At 32.6% G+C, this 20945-nt stretch overlaps 2 protein-coding genes across 2 annotated transcripts in view; one reads left to right on the top strand and one right to left on the bottom strand.

The window, feature by feature from the left end:
• Positions 1 to 8143, bottom strand: part of LOC106757647 (leucine aminopeptidase 1-like) — a 12812-nt gene extending 4669 nt beyond the window's left edge. Inside the window, exons 1-4 of the mRNA XM_014640373.2 lie at positions 7797 to 8143; positions 7298 to 7715; positions 6375 to 6569; positions 4907 to 5132 (exon numbers count right to left, since the gene is read on the bottom strand). Of these exons, the coding sequence (XP_014495859.1) occupies positions 4907 to 5132; positions 6375 to 6569; positions 7298 to 7715; positions 7797 to 8015 (1058 nt within the window). The 5' untranslated portion in view covers positions 8016 to 8143. The remainder of the gene's footprint in view (positions 1 to 4906; positions 5133 to 6374; positions 6570 to 7297; positions 7716 to 7796) is intronic.
• A 4028-nt stretch (positions 8144 to 12171) lies between these two features.
• Positions 12172 to 19230, top strand: LOC106757857 (probable 26S proteasome regulatory subunit p27). The gene is made up of 5 exons (XM_014640688.2): positions 12172 to 12407; positions 12525 to 12585; positions 12692 to 12796; positions 15700 to 16063; positions 18906 to 19230. The coding sequence occupies exons 1-5, from the start codon at positions 12267 to 12269 to the stop codon at positions 18925 to 18927; spliced, it is 693 nt and encodes a 230-aa protein (XP_014496174.1). The 5' UTR covers positions 12172 to 12266; the 3' UTR covers positions 18928 to 19230.
• Positions 19231 to 20945: the final 1715 nt, after the last annotated feature.

A 20945-nucleotide genomic window follows, 5' to 3' on the forward strand; every position in this document is an offset into this window, starting at 1 on the left:
GACGAGGAGAGAGAGAGCGAGAGAGAGAGAGAGAGAGAGAGAGAGAGAGAGAGAGATCAAAGTATAACAAGACAATAAAGTTTAATAGAGACTAATTTTATAAACAAGAAAGACTCTTTGTAAGTCAACACAGCAAAAATGGGCATGTGCATGTAAGCTATTCTACAAAATGTACAAAAGTTTTATAAGCTATACCAAATCGTACAAAACCATGTCATCGGATCAACAAGTTCAGCAGCAACCAATGATGGGTGGTCTTGAGTAGTGGCCAACAAAGACAAAAAGGACGTTGCTAATGATGGAAAGAGAAGGGAGAAGATGGACAATATTAATACCATGAGTGGCTTGGGAGCTAGGAGTCGGCAACTGAATTGCACTAAACTATCAATTAATTGCACTATATTGAACAAAAAAAAATGAACCTCTAAAATTATAGTTTAGTTAACTACTCATTAATTTAAAACTAATTCATTTTATACTCTTTACTTGTTTGAGAGTTTCTAAAGTTGCAGCTTAGTCTGGCTATTGCCAATTAGACCAAACTTTGGTCGAGGCGGTCAATTTTTAGTTGGAGCTGACTCGTCGAATTCGAATGATTTATGACAAGGGCTGACTCAGTCGAATTTCGGTTGGGAGTAACTTGACCGAGTTTCAGTCATGTCTGACTCGACCAAATTCGATCATTTTTCGATCGAGACCGTCTCAAACATTCGTGGTCGTCCTAGCCGAATTCTGCTGATTTTCAACCAGTGCCAACTCAGTCAAATTCGTTCAATTTCGATTGAGACCAACTCGACTAAGTTTTGGTCATAGTCGTCCCAACCGAATTCGGTCAATTTTAGATCGGGACCAACTCGACCGATTTTCTACTAAGACTGAATCGAGAGTGCTTTGACTATGGTCATTCTAAACAAATTTGTCTAATTTTCGATTGCGGCCGACTAGATCGGATTTCGCTCGAGACTGACTTGATTCAGTTTCATGTGTGGCCTTCTTGGCCTAATTCGACCGAAGACCGTCCTGATTGAAACCGTCCTGATTGAATTCAAGAGAATTTCAATCACAATCTGTTTCGACATTTTGCCTGACTTGGCCATCTCAACCTTTGATCTGACTCGACTCATCTCAACTTTTTAATTTTGTTGTTTATAGGAGAATCAATGTTATTGAGTGAAGACAAATATTTCCTATCTACTAAGTTAATTTTTCTTTTTTTTAGAGGTTTTTAAATAATAATTTAATTCAGTTAGTTAGAACAAAAAGTAGGTTAGTTTAGTTCAGACGAACTATTTTTTGGTTCATTGAAATTTTTAACGGTTCAGTGCAATTCAATTAATTTTGTCCACCCTTACATATTTATGTGTTTAAATATTTATAACTGTTTCTTAATTTTTTATTAAAGACTTAGAAATAGTCAATGAAGTAATTATGAAAACATTCTAATACATTTTTGAATCAATGCATTTCTAATATGATTTTGATATTTACAACAAGTAGTCCTATAAAAGAGTTCTAAACTTTAATGTGATAAAAAAACAAAAGTCATTTTCTTAATTTTTATTAACCAAGCTTTACTCGAAGATAAATTGTTATAGAATTATTAAGACATTTGTTTATGGAAGAACCTATGTTCTTCAGTAGGAGTAATGATACTCGAGATTTTAGCACACACCATAAAGGTGTTAAGTATCACTAGTGAGCATCTTCCCAAACCTGGGCACATGTCTCATGGGTTCAAAATATCTACTGCAAGGAAGGATGAAGAGTTGACTTCAGAAACCTACAAACTTGGGCATCAACTTTGGACCAACCATGGGCATCTTTTTCACTAAAGGAGGTCGTTTAATAGGTAAGATGGTTGACATAATGTTGTAATTACAAAGCCTTTGTCTAGATTATCTTTGATGAAATGTCTGTCAATCTCAATGTGTCTGGTCCTGTCATGTTGTACTGGATAATGGACAATGCTCATGGCAGACTTATTGTCACAGTATAGTTGCACAGGGTTGTCCACCTTGACTTTAAGGTCATTCAAAATTATTTTCATCCAGAGTCCTTCACACATTTCTTGAGCAAGAGCTCGAAATTTAGTTTCTGCACTAGAACGAGATACTCTATCTTGCTTTTTACTCCTCCATGCTACTAGACTATCTCCAAGAAATACACAATACTCAGAAGTAGATTTTCTGTCAATAATAGAACCAACATAGTAAACATTAGTATATATTTTCATAGTCAATGTGTATCCCCTTTTGAATGGTAGCCCCTTTCCTAGACTTGATTTCATGTATTGGAGAATTTTGTAAACTGCTTGCATGTGTCTCTCTCTTAAATCATGCATAAATTGGCTCCCTACACTAACTGCATAAGCAATGTCTAGTCTTGTGTGATAGATAAATCAATTTTCCTACCAATATCTGATATTGAGCCTTCTCTACAAGAACAATTTCTTCACTTCAAATTATGTGATTTTGTTCTATAGGAATTGTTGAGGTTCTACAAAATGCACAGTGAAAAACAGGTAGCCGAAATTCAGCATTGAGACACAATTTCCAAAAAAATGGCATCAATAAATAGTCGGGTCACCAAGAAGGCACGAATTCGGATTAAAATCTACATGTGGAGAGAAACAGTATACATTCATGTGATGTAATCCTCTTGTTATTCTATTTGCACAACTTAAGAACGTATATATAAATAATGATAAATGAAGGATGGCCCAAGCCATGTACAAAATTTATCTAACAAAGACCACAATGGCCAAGAAAGCACAACTAAAAGTGAAACGCCCAAAGGGGGGATTACCCAATTTTAAGGGCAATAACCCTTTGGGATGGATTACAAGAGAGGAAAATGAAATTGGCATTCATTACCATGGAGGGAAACACCATTCATTGGTGATGATATTGGAGGAAGAATTCCAAGAATCCATCTTTGGAAGATTTTTCTTTAGTGTTGCTAAGGAGATCTAGAGGGAAAAGGAGCACAATGTATGAATGATAAGCAGTGGTACAACAAAGAGGTTGTGTCAGTGTCACAAACATCATCACGTTGAAAGATCAATTGTTGAGGTATTTCTTGGCGTGTCTACCACAAAATATCTAAACCAATATTTGCTCCCATTACCGAAATGAATTTTGGGGAGGCTAAAAATCATAACCTAATGGCAAATCCGAGATACCAAGGAAATGCAAGAGTGATAGCACAAGTGGAAGGGGTAAACCCAATGCCAAATTTGACTTATCAAAGTAAAGGTTCTCTAGGAGGAACTAAAGCCATGACTGCAACTCATAATCTAGAAGACAACAACTGGCACAAACAACAAAGTCTAGCACAAGGAATTTACCATATAAAAAATGTTAGAAGGAAGTATGAGAAGTTTACAATGGGTTGCTTTTTGTAACTGGACATCGATATCTAAAGAGAAGTTTCAGGATTTACTTTTGGAAAATGATGAAGGGGAAATTGCAAAATTAGAAAGTGGGGATGAAGGGGACAGGGGTAAAGATGCTTTGTGCCAATGGATGGATTTTTCGATGTCTTTTTTAGGGTATTTGACCCAAACTATGAAAGTGGAAGGAATAATTCAAGGAAGAAAGTGTTGATTCTGATTGAAAATGCAACCAGACACAATTTTCGCAAATGGAAATAGGAAACGAAAACACAAGGTTACTGCCAACAAATTGCAGTCAAGATGGGAGAGTACGAATTCTTAGAAGATTTATTCTTGTTTGAGTTATGATGGGTAGGCTTCTTTTTAGGTGTAGCATGGTTGGCTACTCTGGGAGAAGTTAAGGTAAATTGGAAAACTTTAGTGATGAAGTTTATGAGGCAAGGCCATGTAGTTAAAGTTATGGAGGGGTCAGGTTTATCTAGAATCTTGGTTTCTTCTCAGGCATTACTAAAGAATAAAAAGGCAGAGGCATTGTCATTATTGTGGATGGTGGAAGCCAAGAATGAACCAGATTCAGCAAAGTCAGAGCATGCAGAAACTACAAAACAGAAGCAATTACAACAAATGCTAGAGAAGTACCGATCACAATTTTCTGACCCACAAAATAGTAACAAAGTACCAGTGGGTTTGCCTCTAAGATAAATCAACCACAAAATGTAAAGAAAGACAGGTGTATATCCAGTGAATGTAAATCCCTACAAGTAGCTGTACATCCTAAAGAATGAGATTAATAAACAAGTTGAATATGTTGGCCTTAGTAATTAGTCAGCTTAGCCAAAGACCTATTCAAGTCCAGTAATCTTAATTAAAATGAAAGATGTTAACTGGCAATTTTTGCATAGACTATAGAGCCCTCAACAAAGTAAAGGCAATTTATCGTCATATTAGGATGAAAAAAACAACTTTTGAGGTTCAGGCAATGCTTTTGGGCCTTGGGTGAGAGAGGCCGCAAATTTTGTAATGGAGGTTGAAGAAGTAGCAGTGATCTCAGGTCAGTGAAGATGCTTTCCTCTATTATTGGTGTTGGGGTTATAAAAAAGTTGGTTTTGGGGCTTGGGTTTTTATGATTAGGTTTACAAAATCCTAAAACCAAAAATAAAAGAAAGAAACTTGACCCACTGCTAAATGTTGGCGCACAAAAAACCATAGAAAATCTTTTATTCCACCAATTTTAAGATTCTACACGGGCAAATCTACCAATTCTGCTTAGCAGCAGCTCCAAGCATGAAGAAACTTGCTAAGGCATGACAGAAATGTAGAATCGTGTGATTCTTCAAAGTGGAATAAGATTCTGACTACCATGGACACAGCACCCAGAGAAATGACAATATACAACTTTATAACCAATAAGAGTTATAATCCGAAAATCAACACAGAGGATAACATCGGGAAAATCTCATTTCATGTTTCTGTTGCAGCTAAAATAAAATGAGACATGGTTAAATCAAGTACCTATCAAAAGTCAAACCTTTTCCAACTAATGCTAACTTGACATTTACAGGTCCACTTGGTGGTTTATAGCACAAATGGATAAAATGTGGAGGATTTGCTGAGGCTGCAGCGACACCAAGATAGGACCCCATTTTCAATTCCTTGCACTGCTCAGCATCTAATATTTTGGCAGTAAAAACATCACTATATGCTGCAGCAATATTTGATGCCTCTTCAGCCAATACCCCTGAGCCAAATAATTCATTGAGGACGCATCAATTCCTTGAAATGCAAAAAGTATCTCACACATGTAGCAATGGAACATTGAAATGTTCAACTAACTGCCCTTTTACTTCAAAGCCAAGGATGCGTGTGCATCCATATTCTAGTCTATATTCTAGCTCCTAGAACACAGAAATTCACTTTAGAGAGAAAGAAGTTATATCCATCAATGAGAAAACCAGGATAATATATTTAAATATAGGCTCATAACTTGTATACATGTGCATATCATACATTTTGTCACAATCTCAACCACTGATTTTCAAATCAACAGCTACAACTTATGTCTTCTCCCTCTAAGGAGAATTCACCTCTTCAAAAAGAGGACAAATGCATACATATAGAGGGTGTCAAACGAGAGCATAAATATTTACCGTCAACTCAACATTAAGTGGTCAAGTTAAAACCTCTCACACTTTTGCATTATATGATCCACACACATGGTTGTTGAACCTCTTGAATCTACTTTTAAATTCTTACAACCATAGCATATAAGAACATGTTGACTCTATTTTTCATACAAGTATAATTAAACTAACAGTATAGTACAGAATTTAAAAGACTAAATCTTCAAATGGTTTTAGCCTCAAAATGCGTAATTGTTGCCAATGTTGTAGGAGTACTTGATTAATTTTATGAAATTCAGTTTACAATTTCATTAATATCTTTGTCATGTCTTATTAAACTACAAAATAATGCACATATCACGGCCATTGCATCTGGTATTGACTTATATTGTTATTCCATTTACTCTGTTATAGAGTTGGAACATAAAATTGTAAGCCGATAACAGTAGAATTTAACAACCCTGTGTGCATGTGTATGCATGGTCCAGCTTGTATTACCTTTCAATCTGCAAGAACCTTTTAATTGCCAAAGTTCCACAGTCAAGTCTTAAGCTTTTTTATTATTAATGGCATCACTGTATTTTAATATCTCAGTTAGGCCGGCACCTTAAAATACATCTACCATTTGTCATCACATGACAAATATTATTAAAAGAAAATGAGAAAAAAACAAAAAACAAAAAACATTGGGAGTCAAACCAAACCTATGAACAAAAAAAGACAACACTAAAGTTGAGATATATGAATTAATTTTAATTTTTTTCAAAAGTTTGCTCTATTTTACTTTCTTTATAGAGCTTGGTGAGAAGTTTAGTCAAATTGAACTATCTGCAACATATAAACATTAGTTTAATATGGACCTGGCGTTAGCACGTTGGCAGGAGAATTCACAAGCTCCCTTCCAAAAATGATTCCAGAAGAAACATCTGCTGCAAACTTAAGTTTCTTCTCCAATTCAGGCCCAGATCCAAGCCCGATAATATCCACTGATTTAAGTGACGATTTCTTAGACTCAGACTTGTACCTGTTATCTTCAAAAGTTCCCAGCACAGTCCCTGCCACACAACACAACTCAATCTTACTTCAAAATCACAACCTTTCAAATAAGGTATAGACTCTATTTAGATAAACTTGCACTTATAAGAAGAAAAAAAATAAAAAAGCAAAACAAACAAAGCTTCTTATGTTAACTAGAAGATTCAAGGAAAGAATCTGTTTCTATGGTACTTAGATCAAAAGTGACCAAGGTATTTGTACTTTCATAATGATGATCCTGGTCTAAAACTTGTCAAAAAAGTGTGAATTTATTCTCACCACGTGGCTTATAAATTCGAGATCACCTTCATCTATATGGAATCCGAAGTATTTGAAAGAACTAAAACTAGAAAAACACGTTTCCTATAATTTATACACTTCGCCAGAAGTTGATGTAGAAATGTTATCTTAAGTTAATTTTAACTTGAGAAACTCAATTCCTTTGGATTTAAGTTGGAACATCCAAACAAACCTCAGTTTCCATGGAACACTGTATCAGAATGTTTGACTCTCTTTTTTTCTAGATTCATTTAGAAGCAAAGTTCACCTCAAACTCTAGTAAACTTAAATGCGTCAATGAGTTACTGTTTTTCACCAACTCAACTTGATTTCCTAACTGAAATCCCAATAACTTTCTATTTTGGTTTTTATTATTCTACTTCCTGTTTTGCTCTAAGAGAGTTTATTGAAAAATTTAATCAAATAGGACAGCTTAATGCTACACGCGGATCTTAAGAGAAACAGATACCAGATGCTATTGCAGAAGCTGTCTTAAGTTTAGACTCCACGGAAAACGCGTCTGGAGAGGCAAGCGAGACGGCGACGTGGCCAGCCTGGGCGGACTTAGCGGCAGAAGCAACAGCCTCGCCGAGAGACTTAAACGCGGCGAAGGTGGACGCGGACGCGCCGAGGCCGAGCAGGGCCACGCGCTTGGATCCAAGTCCACCAGCGATTCTGAGAACTATGGACTGGCCCGGTTTGCCGGTGAAGTCCTCTTCGGTGGAAGCCTCGGCCAACAATCCGTCCAACTTCGAATCCACGGAATTCAAAATCGCGTTCTCGAATCTCGCTTCGGCGTTTCGCGCCAAGTCCTTCTCCGTGACGCCAATCGCGAGCAGGTCTCCTTTCCATTGCACCACGTCAACCTCCTTCGACGCGAAAGAAATCTTCCATTTCCACACTTTTACGTCAAGTCAGCGTAAATTCAAATTCAAATTCAACTGAAATCAAGAGAAATGAAATTCAACCTTGGGGGTTTCGGTGTTGGAAGGGCGAGTGAGACCAAGGGTGGCGTAAGCCATGACGTTACGCAGTGGTCGTCGTGACGTAAGAGAAAGACGGAGTAACGGCGCAGTTGACCTTCGAGTGAGTGTTTTGAGAAAGAAAGAAGAAGACGAAGAAGGAATGAGAAATTGAGCAGTGAGGATAGTTGAGAATGCAGAGGAGGCAGCAACTATGGATGCCATTTTCGGGTGTGGGAAGGTCTATCTATTTATCGTGGGGTAAAGTGGTAATGTGGTGTGACGGGTGGCTTTCTTGACAGTGCATCGCACTCGCGCTCGCGGTTGTCGTTATTCTATCTCTTGTGGTAGCCATGGCTATTCTCCATGGGCCAGTGTGAAATATCTAGGCTAAGTGCTTTTACTTTTCTTTTTATTTTTTTTAAATATGTTTTTATTTCTTAATTTTAGAGTCGATTTTTTTTTTATTAAAAAATTTGATTTTTAAATTTTATAAATGTTTTAATTAATTTATGTTATTTCTACATGATAAATATATTTTACGGTAGCATTTAATTATTTATATTATTTGACATGTACATTTTTATTTTAATATTAATTGAAAAAATATATTTATCAAGTAAAAAATTATAATTGATTTTAAAAAATTATATTTATTTACTTTTAAATTTTGAAATCAAAATAAAGTAAAATTTTAAACATAGATAAATTTTAATTTTGAGTCAAAATTCATATACTAGAAACATATATTTAAATTTTATTGCGATTTAAGTTTTTTAAATTTCAATTTTTTTACTTAATCTTTTAACTAAATATCGAATTGGGTATTTTTGTTGCTGAATCAGGTGAGATATTGTGAGAAATCAATAGAAAAAGACGTGTTGAAAAATTATCGATAAATTATTAATGTTTCGTTTGATTTAAGAATGTATTAGACATTGACTATCAATAGTGTGATACTAATGTTCTATATTGCCAATAATGGTATGTACGTAGACATTAATAATAAAAAAATAGTCAATATTTTGTTTTATTTTGAACATTTATTATAATTACATCATGTAGTCTTTCTTTTAAAAAAATAATAGTCCAGACAGACAACATAAGTATTATATTTTGTGTATTAAACCCTAAATATAATAGTCTACAACATCAGTTGATAATAACTTGATCCATGTAACATAACCAAATATTTAATAAATAATTTCTCAAACAAAACATTTTTTCTGTTGAAAAAGTAACATTGATTTTATTTCCAATAATGGTTGTGGTTTGCTTGTGATTGATGTATTATATATTATTTTTTGGACAATGATATTTTGACAACACTTTTTGACAACTTTTTTGATAACGAGACACATGTCATCATTTTATTGGTCTATTTGAATTTATGTTTAAAATATATTTAAAACAGACCAATCACAAACTGTCACGTATGCGTTGTTAAAAAGTTGTTAAAGAAGTGTTGTTAAAAAAAGTTTTTCCTTATTTTTTTATGTTGAACTTTTAATACTTTAAGAGTAATTTCAAGTTTATGTAGTCGCATTTCATATGACTGTATTTAGTGTTTTGAAAAGACGTTAAGCAATGGATCTCCTATTTAATAACTCATAAATCTACTTGTACAAATTATTTTATCTCTTAGTATAAAAAAAACACTAATTTAATCATTTTTTATTACACATTTGTTTTTGTTGAACGAAACATTATACACATTTGTTATATAATTGACATGTGTTTAGTAAATTATCTTTAACACGGTTTAATAATAAAATGTTATTAATACAAATAGTAGAACTTCTAAATAAGTTACAAATATTCTTTAAATACAATCAATGCAAATAAGTTACAAGTGTTCTTTGAACACTTTAAGTACAAGTATTTTTTAGACAAAATCACTCATAGCTAAAACACTTTGATTATTTTAAAGATCACGAGTTTATCTCTATATTTGATAGAGGTTAAGGAGCTGTCACTAATCTTCTTTTTATAATTAATAAGTATTTATAACTTTTCAGTGTGTATAAGAAACATTCAAGGTTTATCTTCCAACAAAGTATATTTATTATTTATCTAAGCTAAAACATGTTAGAAAAAGTATATAAATAAACCACTTGTGTCTAGTAAACAAACTACTCAGCATTTGATGAGACGTGATGTTTTAAAAAATATGTTTTTATAGTTTATTGATTTTTAAGTACATAGTCGAAATCAAACAAAAAAATTTGTTGAACTTTGATTTAATATACATTATACAAGATTTTGCTTATCTAAATATATTCAAAATTATTCTTATCCATGCACTCGTAGCTTTTTGGAGGTTTGTCTTTTTTATTATCTTAGCTTTTGTTTTGGACTACCGTCTTTGATGTGACCTATATTTTTTTTTCACATCTTGGGAATGTTGTATGAGATGAAAGATAATGCATTTTAATGTGAGTTTGATGTCTCTTATTCATGTTCTTATTCCAGTTTTAGTATATTAGGAGGGTTGAGCTGGGAGTGGCAAGCTTTAAAGATAATGATATTAATTTTCTTCTTCTTGGTGACACCATCTTATACGAATCATACAATATGACTTTAAAATAAAAGTTGATACGAATCATACAATATGACTTTAAAATAAAAGTCGATACCCATGTCAATTTTGATGTAATAACACGTCAACTATTTTTAATAGCCAATTTAGTCCCTATTTTGGTTGAAAAATCTCAATTTAATCCATCGGTATAAAAGTGTTTTACAATTAGTCCTAACTTTTAAAATAGTGGATCAGATTGGTCCCTTTCGTTAAATATAAATTAACGAAATTAATGGATGATGATATGACACAGCTTAAAGCTGATATATTAGATTGGTCCCTCGTTAGCTTTAAGTTGTGTCACATCATCATCCATTAATTTCGTTAACTTATATTTAACAGAAGGGACCAATCTGACCCACTATTTTAAAAGTTAGGACTAATTTAAAACACTTTTATAACGAGAGACTAAATTGAGATTTTTCAATCAAAGTGAGGACTAAATTGGCTATTAAACCTTCAAAATATAATAAAATTAAACCTATTGAAATTGACGAACGCACTAGATGAAGATAATTGCTTATATACAAATCTTATGATTTGAATATACATGTACACGGGCCGGTTACGATATATCTTATTAAAGATATAAAATAATCAAGAATATTTTATTGATAGGGAGATGATAAAATAATCAAAGGATAATCAAGAATATTTATTTAAAGATATTTAGCAACTAAAAAGATTTTTAAGTAAGTCTGTTTATATTTTGTTGGGCTTATATCAGTTTAAGGTCTATAAAACAAATTATAAATAAAAAGTCAGAGCCACAAGGCACGTACCTTATAATCATCTTCCAATAGCCACAAGCCACTTACCTTCTAATCATCTTCCATTCACGCCTCTCACACACACTATTCATATTACAGTCATCCAGAAATTTTGCTTTCTTCCAGAGAATCCTTCTAATAAAAAACTCTGTCCTCAAAATATCACTGAAATAATATATATATATATATATATATATATATATATATATATTAAGTGAACAAATCCATATAAAAACTAAGATATTATTTTTCATTTAAGATTTTATGACAATAAATTAAAAATAAAATAAAAGTAAGGAAAAAGTTTTGCAACTGGGAAGAGGAAGAAATTTTATAATCTAAACAGAAAGAAATTTTACAAAGAAGAAACCTTGCAACCTCATAAGAAACATTCAAAGACAGCGTACCAATATCTCAATGTCTGTCTAATGATGTTGTAAGTGGTATTTATAGATTTAAGCATGTATCGAAGTTTTGGCGAAACTATGTGGATACGCCTGATTTAAAAAAAAAATGATTTTTCTTTGTAATCTTGACATTTTTGAATGACTTTATAAATGCGTCTCATATTCAATAATTGATCCATAAATTAAAAAAATTATTTTAAAATTCATTTTTGTTTATCTCTAAATTTATTCAAATAAACAACAAAAAAATTATCTAAAATTTCCTTAAATTCACACAATCATTCTTTTCCGATCATCCAAATAAACACACTCTTAAAGACATCATCTTCTGAAATATTAGAGTATATTAGATGATTTCTGAATATTTATTCTATTTTTATATTTGAATCTATATATATATATATATATCAAGGATAGAATTTTATGTTGTAAAAAGAATTTTTTCATAAGACATATATAGTCATCAGAAAACGAATCTTTAAATTTTTCTATTTAATCTAGTATATTTTTATTTGTATATTTTAAAAAAATAATCATTAACTGGTATAACAATAATTAAAGTGATGGCTACAAATAAAATAATTAATTAGTTCCTTTCAAAGTTAAAGACATTAGAAACCCTGGAGGCATAGGAAAAAAACCCTAGATAAATAAATACTGTAGTTCATCGTTATTTTATCAGAAGAACAACCAAAAATCGTTTCTCTTGAAGGTGACTATGGTAGCGACGAACGTGAAGGCAGAAACCATGTCTCTCATGGACAAGCGTAGCGCGCTGGAGGCGGAGATGAACGCCATCATCGTTCGCCTCTCCCAGCCCGGAGCTCCTGGTGTGTCCGGCGCTCTCCTCGATTCTGAGGTTTTCCCTTCTCTTTCTTTTCTCACACCACCAATGTCAACCATCTATTACTTCCAAAGCTTTGCATAAGCTTTTATTCATTCATTCTTTACGAGACGCCGCTGCTACATTTTTTAGGGTTTTCCTCGTTCCGATATCGACATCCCCGCTGTTCGAGCCGAACGACGTCGCCTTGCAGGTTCGAAGATTTGGCTTCGAATCACTGTTATTTGTGTTCGATGGCTTCTTTACAACCGTCAACGTGCTGATGCTATATTGTTTTATGATTTTCGTTATCTTTGTAGAGTTGCGCAATGATCACAAGGAGATAACTGAGAAAATAAACCAAAATATTCAAATTCTGCATTCTGCAAGGCTTGAGAGTAGGTCATCGGTCTACAAGAATCCAGGTATCACCAAAGAGTCAATGTTATTGTGCATACAGATTTGCATGTTGGAACTTTGATTTTATATGCTACTATGAACTTAGGTTTTTGTTTGTCAATAAGGTGATTCATAGTGGTCTAGCTGCTCCTTTTACCATGGAATTTGGGATTGTGAAATTCTGTTTCTATGTATATCTTTTATGGGTTATGGGTATTGCTAGCAGTGCATTTATTCTTTATGAATTATGATAGCATGAATGCCTGATTCTTCTTGTTTTAAGGTTGTCTTTTTTTATGTATGATTTTTTCCTTGTGTATGTATGTGTCTTGCCTTGTAGCTTTCTGCATCTGCTTGCTTAGTCACCAAATGCATGGGTTAGGGTCAATTTTTTTTCTGGAGGAACCTCGTGCTCTGTAAAATTTGATGTTGGGTCCTCCTTACCCTGCTTCCCGTGCCAATGCCGTAATTTTCTTTTTAATATCAAATTATGACAACTTTTTATTGTCTATTTCATTGTCATTAGCTTATGAGGCATAAATTGTTGTGCAAATCATTACTTGGTCTGTTTATTGTTTCAGCTATAATACTATTCATGTTGAAATGTCACTTAAATATAAAGTCTAAACCACGGTAGTAATTTTGGTGTTGAATCTGACCAACTTGAAAATTTTACCTCCATATGTTATTATCCATGATAGCACCCTTCCTTCCCCTGCTGCCAATTCTATCAGCATCAAAACTTTAACACACTCATATAGAAGCCAAGCTACCACTCTATCTCATGAGAAGTTCCAGCCTGTCCTAAAATTACAAGCACATCAACCCTGCGAAACCCACTCACTGCAAAATCTTTCTTTCTAAGTCATGGGCATGCGTGTAAAATATTGGTCAAAAGAGGCTTAACGAAGCCATTGTTCCTTGAAGATGCAAAAATCGCATTGCAAAGTTGCCTGTAAACCTGATGTAGGGAAGGATGATTGTTTGGTATTGCAAGACACTACCTTAAAACAAAGTAAAACGTTACATTTCAACACTCCTCTCAAATAGATTATATGCACCAAGCTTGGAACATATAAATTGAATTCTAGTTCCCCTTACAGATTTAGTCATATGTCTGCAAGTTGTTCATTAGAGCAGACAAACTTAGTATAATATCCTTGCATAACAGCTTCTCTTTAACAAAATGACAATCAATTTCTATATGTTTTGTTCTCTCATGAAATACCGGATCAGAGAGAGCTGTCTGGTTGTCACAATTCAACTTTATCTGTTCATTTTCACAAAATTTCAACTCTTGAAGTTGTTTAATCCACACAAGTTGACATGTAGCTAGAGCCATAGATCTATCGTCAACTTCTGCGCTAGGTTGAGCAACAAGACTTTGTTTTTTACTTTACCAAGATACAAGGTTCCCTTTAAGGAATACATAGCATCTTGTGGTAGATCTTCTGTCAATTGGACAACCAGCCCAATCCGCATCACAATACCCTTCGATTTGAGTACTTCCCTTATTCTCATACTACAATCCCTGTCCTGGGTTCACTTTTACATATCTGAGAATTTAAATCACAACATTTCAATGATCAATGTGGGGATTTTGCATAAATTGACACACAACTCCCACTGTATAAGAAAGATCAGGTCTTGTTATAATAAGATAGATGAGTTTTCCAACCAACCTTCTATATCTCTTTGGGTCTTAAAAAAGGTTCACCTTGGTTTTTCATCAACTTTTGATTTAACCCCATAGGACTATCAATGGGATTGCAATTTGAAAGGTCTATTTCCTCCAAAATATCAAGAGCATATTTTCTTTGTGAAATGATGACACATTATTTTTATTTTATTGTGCCACTTCAATACCAAGAAAATATTTTAGACCACCCAGATCTTTGGTCTGAAAATGGCTTAACAAATGGTTCTTTACTCAAGCAATTCTAATGACATCATTTCCTATAATAACAATATCATCAACATAAACCATAATATAAAACACTTGTCAGGAGAAGTATGACTATGTCAGGAGAAGTATGACTATAAAAAATTGAATTTCCACATAAGCATGTCTTATAAGATCTCAAAATTTCCTGTAGTGACAACGGATTTCCACAAAACAACACATAACTGAAAATCCAGTTTCTGCCACTGAGGTTTTTCTTCATCTGAAACAGTAGAGACATATGGTTTTAGATGATTATGGTATCCTTGAGCAAGAAACCATAACTCCACATACGCGGATCAAGATAAGTAATTTTTCCAATTGAACTTTGTAGTGGTAATATAGGAGTAGCAGATAGAGAGGAAGCCATTCCAAAATAAAAAAGAACTTAGCTTGGAGAGAAAACCCTTGGATTCCAAAAAACCCTAACTATGAGAGAAAAACCCTAGCTGAAAGCTATTGCCATCAAAAAAGAAGAACAAGGACAGAAATGCATCCAGAAGAATGGGTTACCGCGGAAGATGGCACATGGCTGCGTGTCTGACAGATTTTGAGGTGGCGACCACCAGGGATGGGTTGTGCTTCTCAAGACACACCTAACCCTAACCTCGTCGAAGGAGATATGACGGTGGATGATAGGCAACAGTTGCGAATGGAGGACAGAAGACAATGGTGCCGATGACAAACATGAAGATGAACCAAAAAAGATGGTCAGACTGATACCAACTTGAATAAATGTAATGAAGTAAAACAGTATATATTTCTTACACTGTTACAACTTTACTACTGTATTTATAGAATACAAAGGGGCAAGGCACTCCAATACATGAATAATAAAACAAAATAAAACATTACATTTCAACAATTAGTATTGGTATGAATTCTTGAATCAGTCTTTCTCCCTTCTTCTTTAGTTTGATTAAGATTTCTCTCTGTATATGAACAATGAATGATATTTATTATGACAATGTTTGACTTCATGCTAAGGTAATGATGATGGTTCGGATAGTCAGACCTCATCAACTACAGACACTGTTTCATCGATGACATCACAAAATGTCCTTATGAGACATTCCCCCAATTCAATGGATGTGGATGTGTTGATTAGTAGACCCTTTGCAATGGTAGACGAGATAGCGGATTCGTCTCCAGCAGTGGAGGATGGTTTACAACTTGGAGATCAAATTCTTAAATTTGGTGACGTGGAAGCAGGTGATAATTTGCTCCAAAGGCTTTCTTCGGAGGCTCAATCAAATATGGGTCGTGCAGTACCGGTTGTTATTGTGAGGCAAGGCATAGTGATAAACTTAACTGTTACACCTAGATCTTGGCAAGGCAGAGGACTACTGGGGTATGCCTGCTGTCCCTCTATTTTTTTTTTTTTGCTTTTGTTTAGTGTGCCTAGTTAGTATCAATACAGGTTTCCTTGAAGAAAGGTGATAAAAATAACTGAACGTAAACTACCTTTCCTTTTACATTTTAAAAGAGCATATTTATTTATAAAATTTATCTTTAAACCTTAAAGTTTATCTTATTCTCAAGTTTAAACCTTGGCATAATTCCAATAAACATGTTGAGTAATTTAGAAACTACGCTCCTTTATTTTATGAAATCAATAACATAAATGGATATAACTAGCTTTTTAATCAGTGTGAAATTTGATCATTTTTCTTATATTTAAGTCTAGAGGTTGAGTGTGTCTCTGGATGTATATTTGGTTTTTAATTCTTTAAATTTTTAAAATGCTTTTTATATATTGAATTTATGATTCATTCATAGTATTTTAAATTTGAAAAAATGCATTTCTTTTTAAATTTAATCATAGAAAAATAAAACAAAGCAGCATTTCTTTAAATAAATTAAAAAAGTTATAAAATTATGGTTTTATGTGTGGATAAGTGACATTTTTAAAAAATAATCTTAAAAAAAATTAAATCTTAAATATATAAGTGATTCGTATAATATACCCACTTTTAACATTTTTGGTCTTTGTAACAAAATTTTATTGTTTTGGTCCACTCGTCAGTGTCATGGTGATGTAGTATTTTGATTATCATCTCATCATTTGAACAGAAGCTATTGACAACGAGATCAAAATAGTAAAATTTTATGTTATAGGGATTAAATGGTCAACAAAGACCAAAACGATAAGATGGATGTAATGCAGGGACTAAAAATAAATTAATGCATACTTTTTTTCATGTTATTAGGTTATTATTTCTCTTCAATTGATCTAGATACATACTTTTTTCTTGACTTTTTTTTCCTTAAATTCTACTACATGTTTCTCCAACCACAGTAATCATACAATTGGATGTATACTTGATCTTCTTACTATCATTTTTTTATTTTTGGTTACTAAAGGAGATTATTGACATAAGTTGAAGGGAGAGTAATAGAATATAATGTGCACAAGTTAAGTGACAATGGGATCGAATAGTTCCCAATAGAGTTACCATGATATTTAAAGTCCAAGTATTTTTGTGGTGATATTCTATCATCTGATTCTCTGTATCTGGGCTGATAGTTTGCTCATATAAGCTGGTGGTTAACTTTTCCTCAATTATAAATTAACTTTTCTAGGTGAACAAATTATATTACTCCAGGAGGAAATATGAAAAATTCTTAATTGATCTCAATACAAGTATAAGGAATGATTGAATATAGCTTAAAAGATTTTAACGAATGTATTGTTAGACTATGATGATTAGATGTCTATGAGTGATCGTTTGACAGTCGAATAATGTTTCAAGAGGGTTTTTGCAAGCTGCTTGTAAAAGACAGCAAAAAGCTGTTACAGGTGCAATACTTGAGGCAGTGGCATACCTAGGAATTTTATAACGATTTACCTCAGTACTGGGCTACGTATAGTTTCTCCCATTGTAAAGAATTTCACTAATCAATAATTGGTTACAATTACTCTCACTATCACTTCTGGCTTATAACATATGTATAAAGTCATTCTTGACTATCTCATTTATCTTCCCAAGATAAAGAACAAGTCTTTGTTTTTTTTTTTCATATAGCCACTTTTGACTTTCCCGAGTATTCTTTAAGTGTGACTTCTTGCTACAACAGAAGAGTTGTTTGAAAAGATTACTAAGATAACACCCAATAGAAAAGATATGAACTTAGTAAAGTCACTAAGTGAAGGCTTTAGAAATAAGAAGCATTCTCTATTGTCTTGCTAGATGCTCCTAAGGTCTTGCACTAAGAGAAGCATTATGACATTATTGCATGCAAAGAGCTTTAACTCACATAGAGTCATTTAGAATGGCTTGAATCATTATTCTTTTTCTGCTGCATGGGAGAACTTGTATATATAGATATCTTGAATAAGACTGATAGAGCTTGCTTGCAGATCTTCTATCTTTGTTTCAATGCTTTATTAGAGGTTGGTAGCCAGCCTTTTAGTTCACATGTTTTAATTGGTGCTCAACTCGCAATGCTGATGGCAACTTTTTCTTTGAACATCCCTTCATAATACTGGCAATACCAAATTAAGCATACGACCTCAAGATGAGTTGATATACTATGTTAGAATAAACTTGGGGACCTGAGTGTCAAGTTTTGTTAAGAGTAGATGGTCTAGTAAATCAAATTTGAGTCTTGTGTTACACATGGGTTTTCAGTGTCTACATTGTCGTCAACATCTTGTGATGGTTGCTTTGAAGGGTTTGAAGGTGGTCTAGACTTTCTTGCTTTGAAGGGTTTAATGATCTTTGTGAAGGTTCATCTTGTTTTTTCTTTAAGAGTAAAAATTAGCTTCTTCTTTTTTGTGCATTTAATTAAGATCTTACTATTTATTATATGATCGAAATCATGGGTAGTCTTAACAAGACCATATTGATTGACGAAACTAAACTGTCTATGGTAGATAGTTTATCTACGTATCATAACATCTATTCTTAAAAGTTGGTATGGTGGAATAACGTTACTTGACTAGCTATTCTTAAAATTATTCAATGTTCCATCTGAAGTATGTCAACGCACCATATAGAGAAAATTTTCTTTTACCCCTGACGTTAATTTAATTTACTTTGTTGAAATAATTATCTTTTTTACTAAGCTTCTCGAGATAACTAATGACAATGGGGGTTATTGTTACCCAACATGAAATGTAATTCCTTTGCTACTAGCGCTGATGTGTTCATATTTATTGCTAACATGTTTTCTATGTTGTATGCTGGCAGATGTCATTTTCGGATCTTGTAGGTGTCATACTTATTCTTCTCATGATGGTGGTGACTGTTGTTTCTTTTCCCATCCGGAGTTCTTTCGCTTATCATATTTGTCTAGGCAAGACTTTCTAGTATACGATTACTTATGGTGCACTTTCTCTGACTCAATACCGCTTTACACTTTTTTTATCATCTTGCATCCTCAATTTCCACAAATACTCTTGTGATTAATTTTTGTTGGTGAGGAGTAAATTATTTTTATAAAATTAAGTGGTTGACTGAATTCATTGAATGACTGCGGAAGTTTATATACTTTCCACCCTTGTACTTCCTTTAATTTTTGCTATTTTTTGTACTCTTTTCATTTTTGATATCTCCTTGCACCCTTTTCATTTTTGCGATCTCTTTGCACCCCTTTTCATTTTCTCCTTTCTAGTGGTCTTTAATAGAGATTTGAGATAGATTGTTTGTTAAGAAGTATTCTAGGCACGTGGTGGAAGTGGTGTTGTGATGGTGGTTGCTATTGGAGTCGAGTGAGTGGTTTTTTAGGTAGTTTTAAGTATTATTATTTTGGTGTTTTTTTTTTAAAGTTTATTAGATTATTTATAAATGTTTAATTTATTGTATTAGTTTTTGATTGTATAATTTAATTATAAATGTTTAATTTATTGTATTAGTATTTGATTTTTTTTTGTATGATGTAAAAAAATTAAAAATGCTTTCTTTTTTAAAGTTTATTAGATTATTTAAATAATGTTATATAGATATTGAGGGATGAATTTTATATTATAGTAGATTATAATCTAAATGGAAAAATATCTTTATGGAATAGATTCTCAAATAAACTCTAGTATGTTATTAAATTTTTCACTTTTTATAAATGAGGTTGTTGAAGGAGATTTTACAAATGATTTCACAATGAAATATTTTTCTCTCATGAAAACTTAATTGAATGGGTGAGAGATTGCATATAATCTAGGGTTTATCATGGTAATTATAAGATTTGATAAAGTTAAGGATCAACTCGAAACGAAAAACGTTTATGTTGCTAAGATGTGAAAGAAGTGAAAAATATAAAAAATACAAATCAAATGTGCAACCTAGTATATACAACACAATAAAGCCTTAGGATGTGTGAAGAAGTCAGAATCCAACATATTCATAAGTTGTTGCACTTTAGTACTTGACCTTTTTAATGACAGTTTATATGTATATCTTGTTATATAAACTTGTTTTATTGTAATGACATTTGGTTTTAGTAACATTAATAAGCATTGTTTGATCAATAAGATTTAACCTACTAATAAAAAGATGATCCACTAAAGTTTCTACTAAATAGTGGGCATGGTATTCACATATTTCTGAAATATCCACCCATTGCCATTACAAAATGATTTGTCCCTTAACTTGTGTATACTAGGTTGTACATCTTGGTTGTACTTTTTATAATTTTCATCTCTTTCACATCGAACAACATAAATGTCCTCGTTCTAAGTTGATCTTTAACTTTATTTAATCTTATAGTTACCATTATAGTTACCATAATAAATCTTATACCATTTGCAATCTTTCTCATCCATTCAATCCATTCAATTAAGTTTTAACCAAAGAAAAATGTTTCATTTGTTGTGAAATCTCTCTTGTGAATCTCATTTATAAAAAGACAAAAAATATGAAAGCATGTTAGACTTTATTTGAAAATCCATCCCATAAGATATTCTTTCCTTTAGACTATAATTAACTATAACATATAATTCATCCCTGGGTATCTATATAACATTACTTAAATAATCTAATAAACTTAAAAAATATTTTTAATTTTTTTACATCATACAAAAAAGAAAATCGAATTCTAATTAAATGTTTATAATTAAATTATACAATAAAAGCTAATACAATAAATTAAACATTTATAAATAATCTAATAAAGTTAAACAAAAAGACCAAAATAATAAAACTTCAAACTACCTAAAATATTTTTAAAATTTTTCATATGAATTTAAATGTCAATGTTTTTTAATAAATTAAATTCATACAAATTATTTTATACAA

This window comes from Vigna radiata, chromosome 3 (genome assembly GCF_000741045.1).
Source record: "Vigna radiata var. radiata cultivar VC1973A chromosome 3, Vradiata_ver6, whole genome shotgun sequence".
NCBI lineage: Eukaryota > Viridiplantae > Streptophyta > Magnoliopsida > Fabales > Fabaceae > Vigna > Vigna radiata.

What these genes read in the sequence shown, in the direction of transcription:
- LOC106757857 (XM_014640688.2), top strand. Translation starts at nt 12,267, where the DNA reads ATGGTAGCGACGAACGTGAAGGCAGAAACCATGTCTCTCATGGACAAG. An exon ending in CGAACGACGTCGCCTTGCAG is followed by an intron (nt 12,586 to 12,691) that starts GTTCGAAGATTT and finishes TTATCTTTGTAG; the next exon opens with AGTTGCGCAATGATCACAAG. An exon ending in CAAGGCAGAGGACTACTGGG is followed by an intron (nt 16,064 to 18,905) that starts GTATGCCTGCTG and finishes GTATGCTGGCAG; the next exon opens with ATGTCATTTTCGGATCTTGT.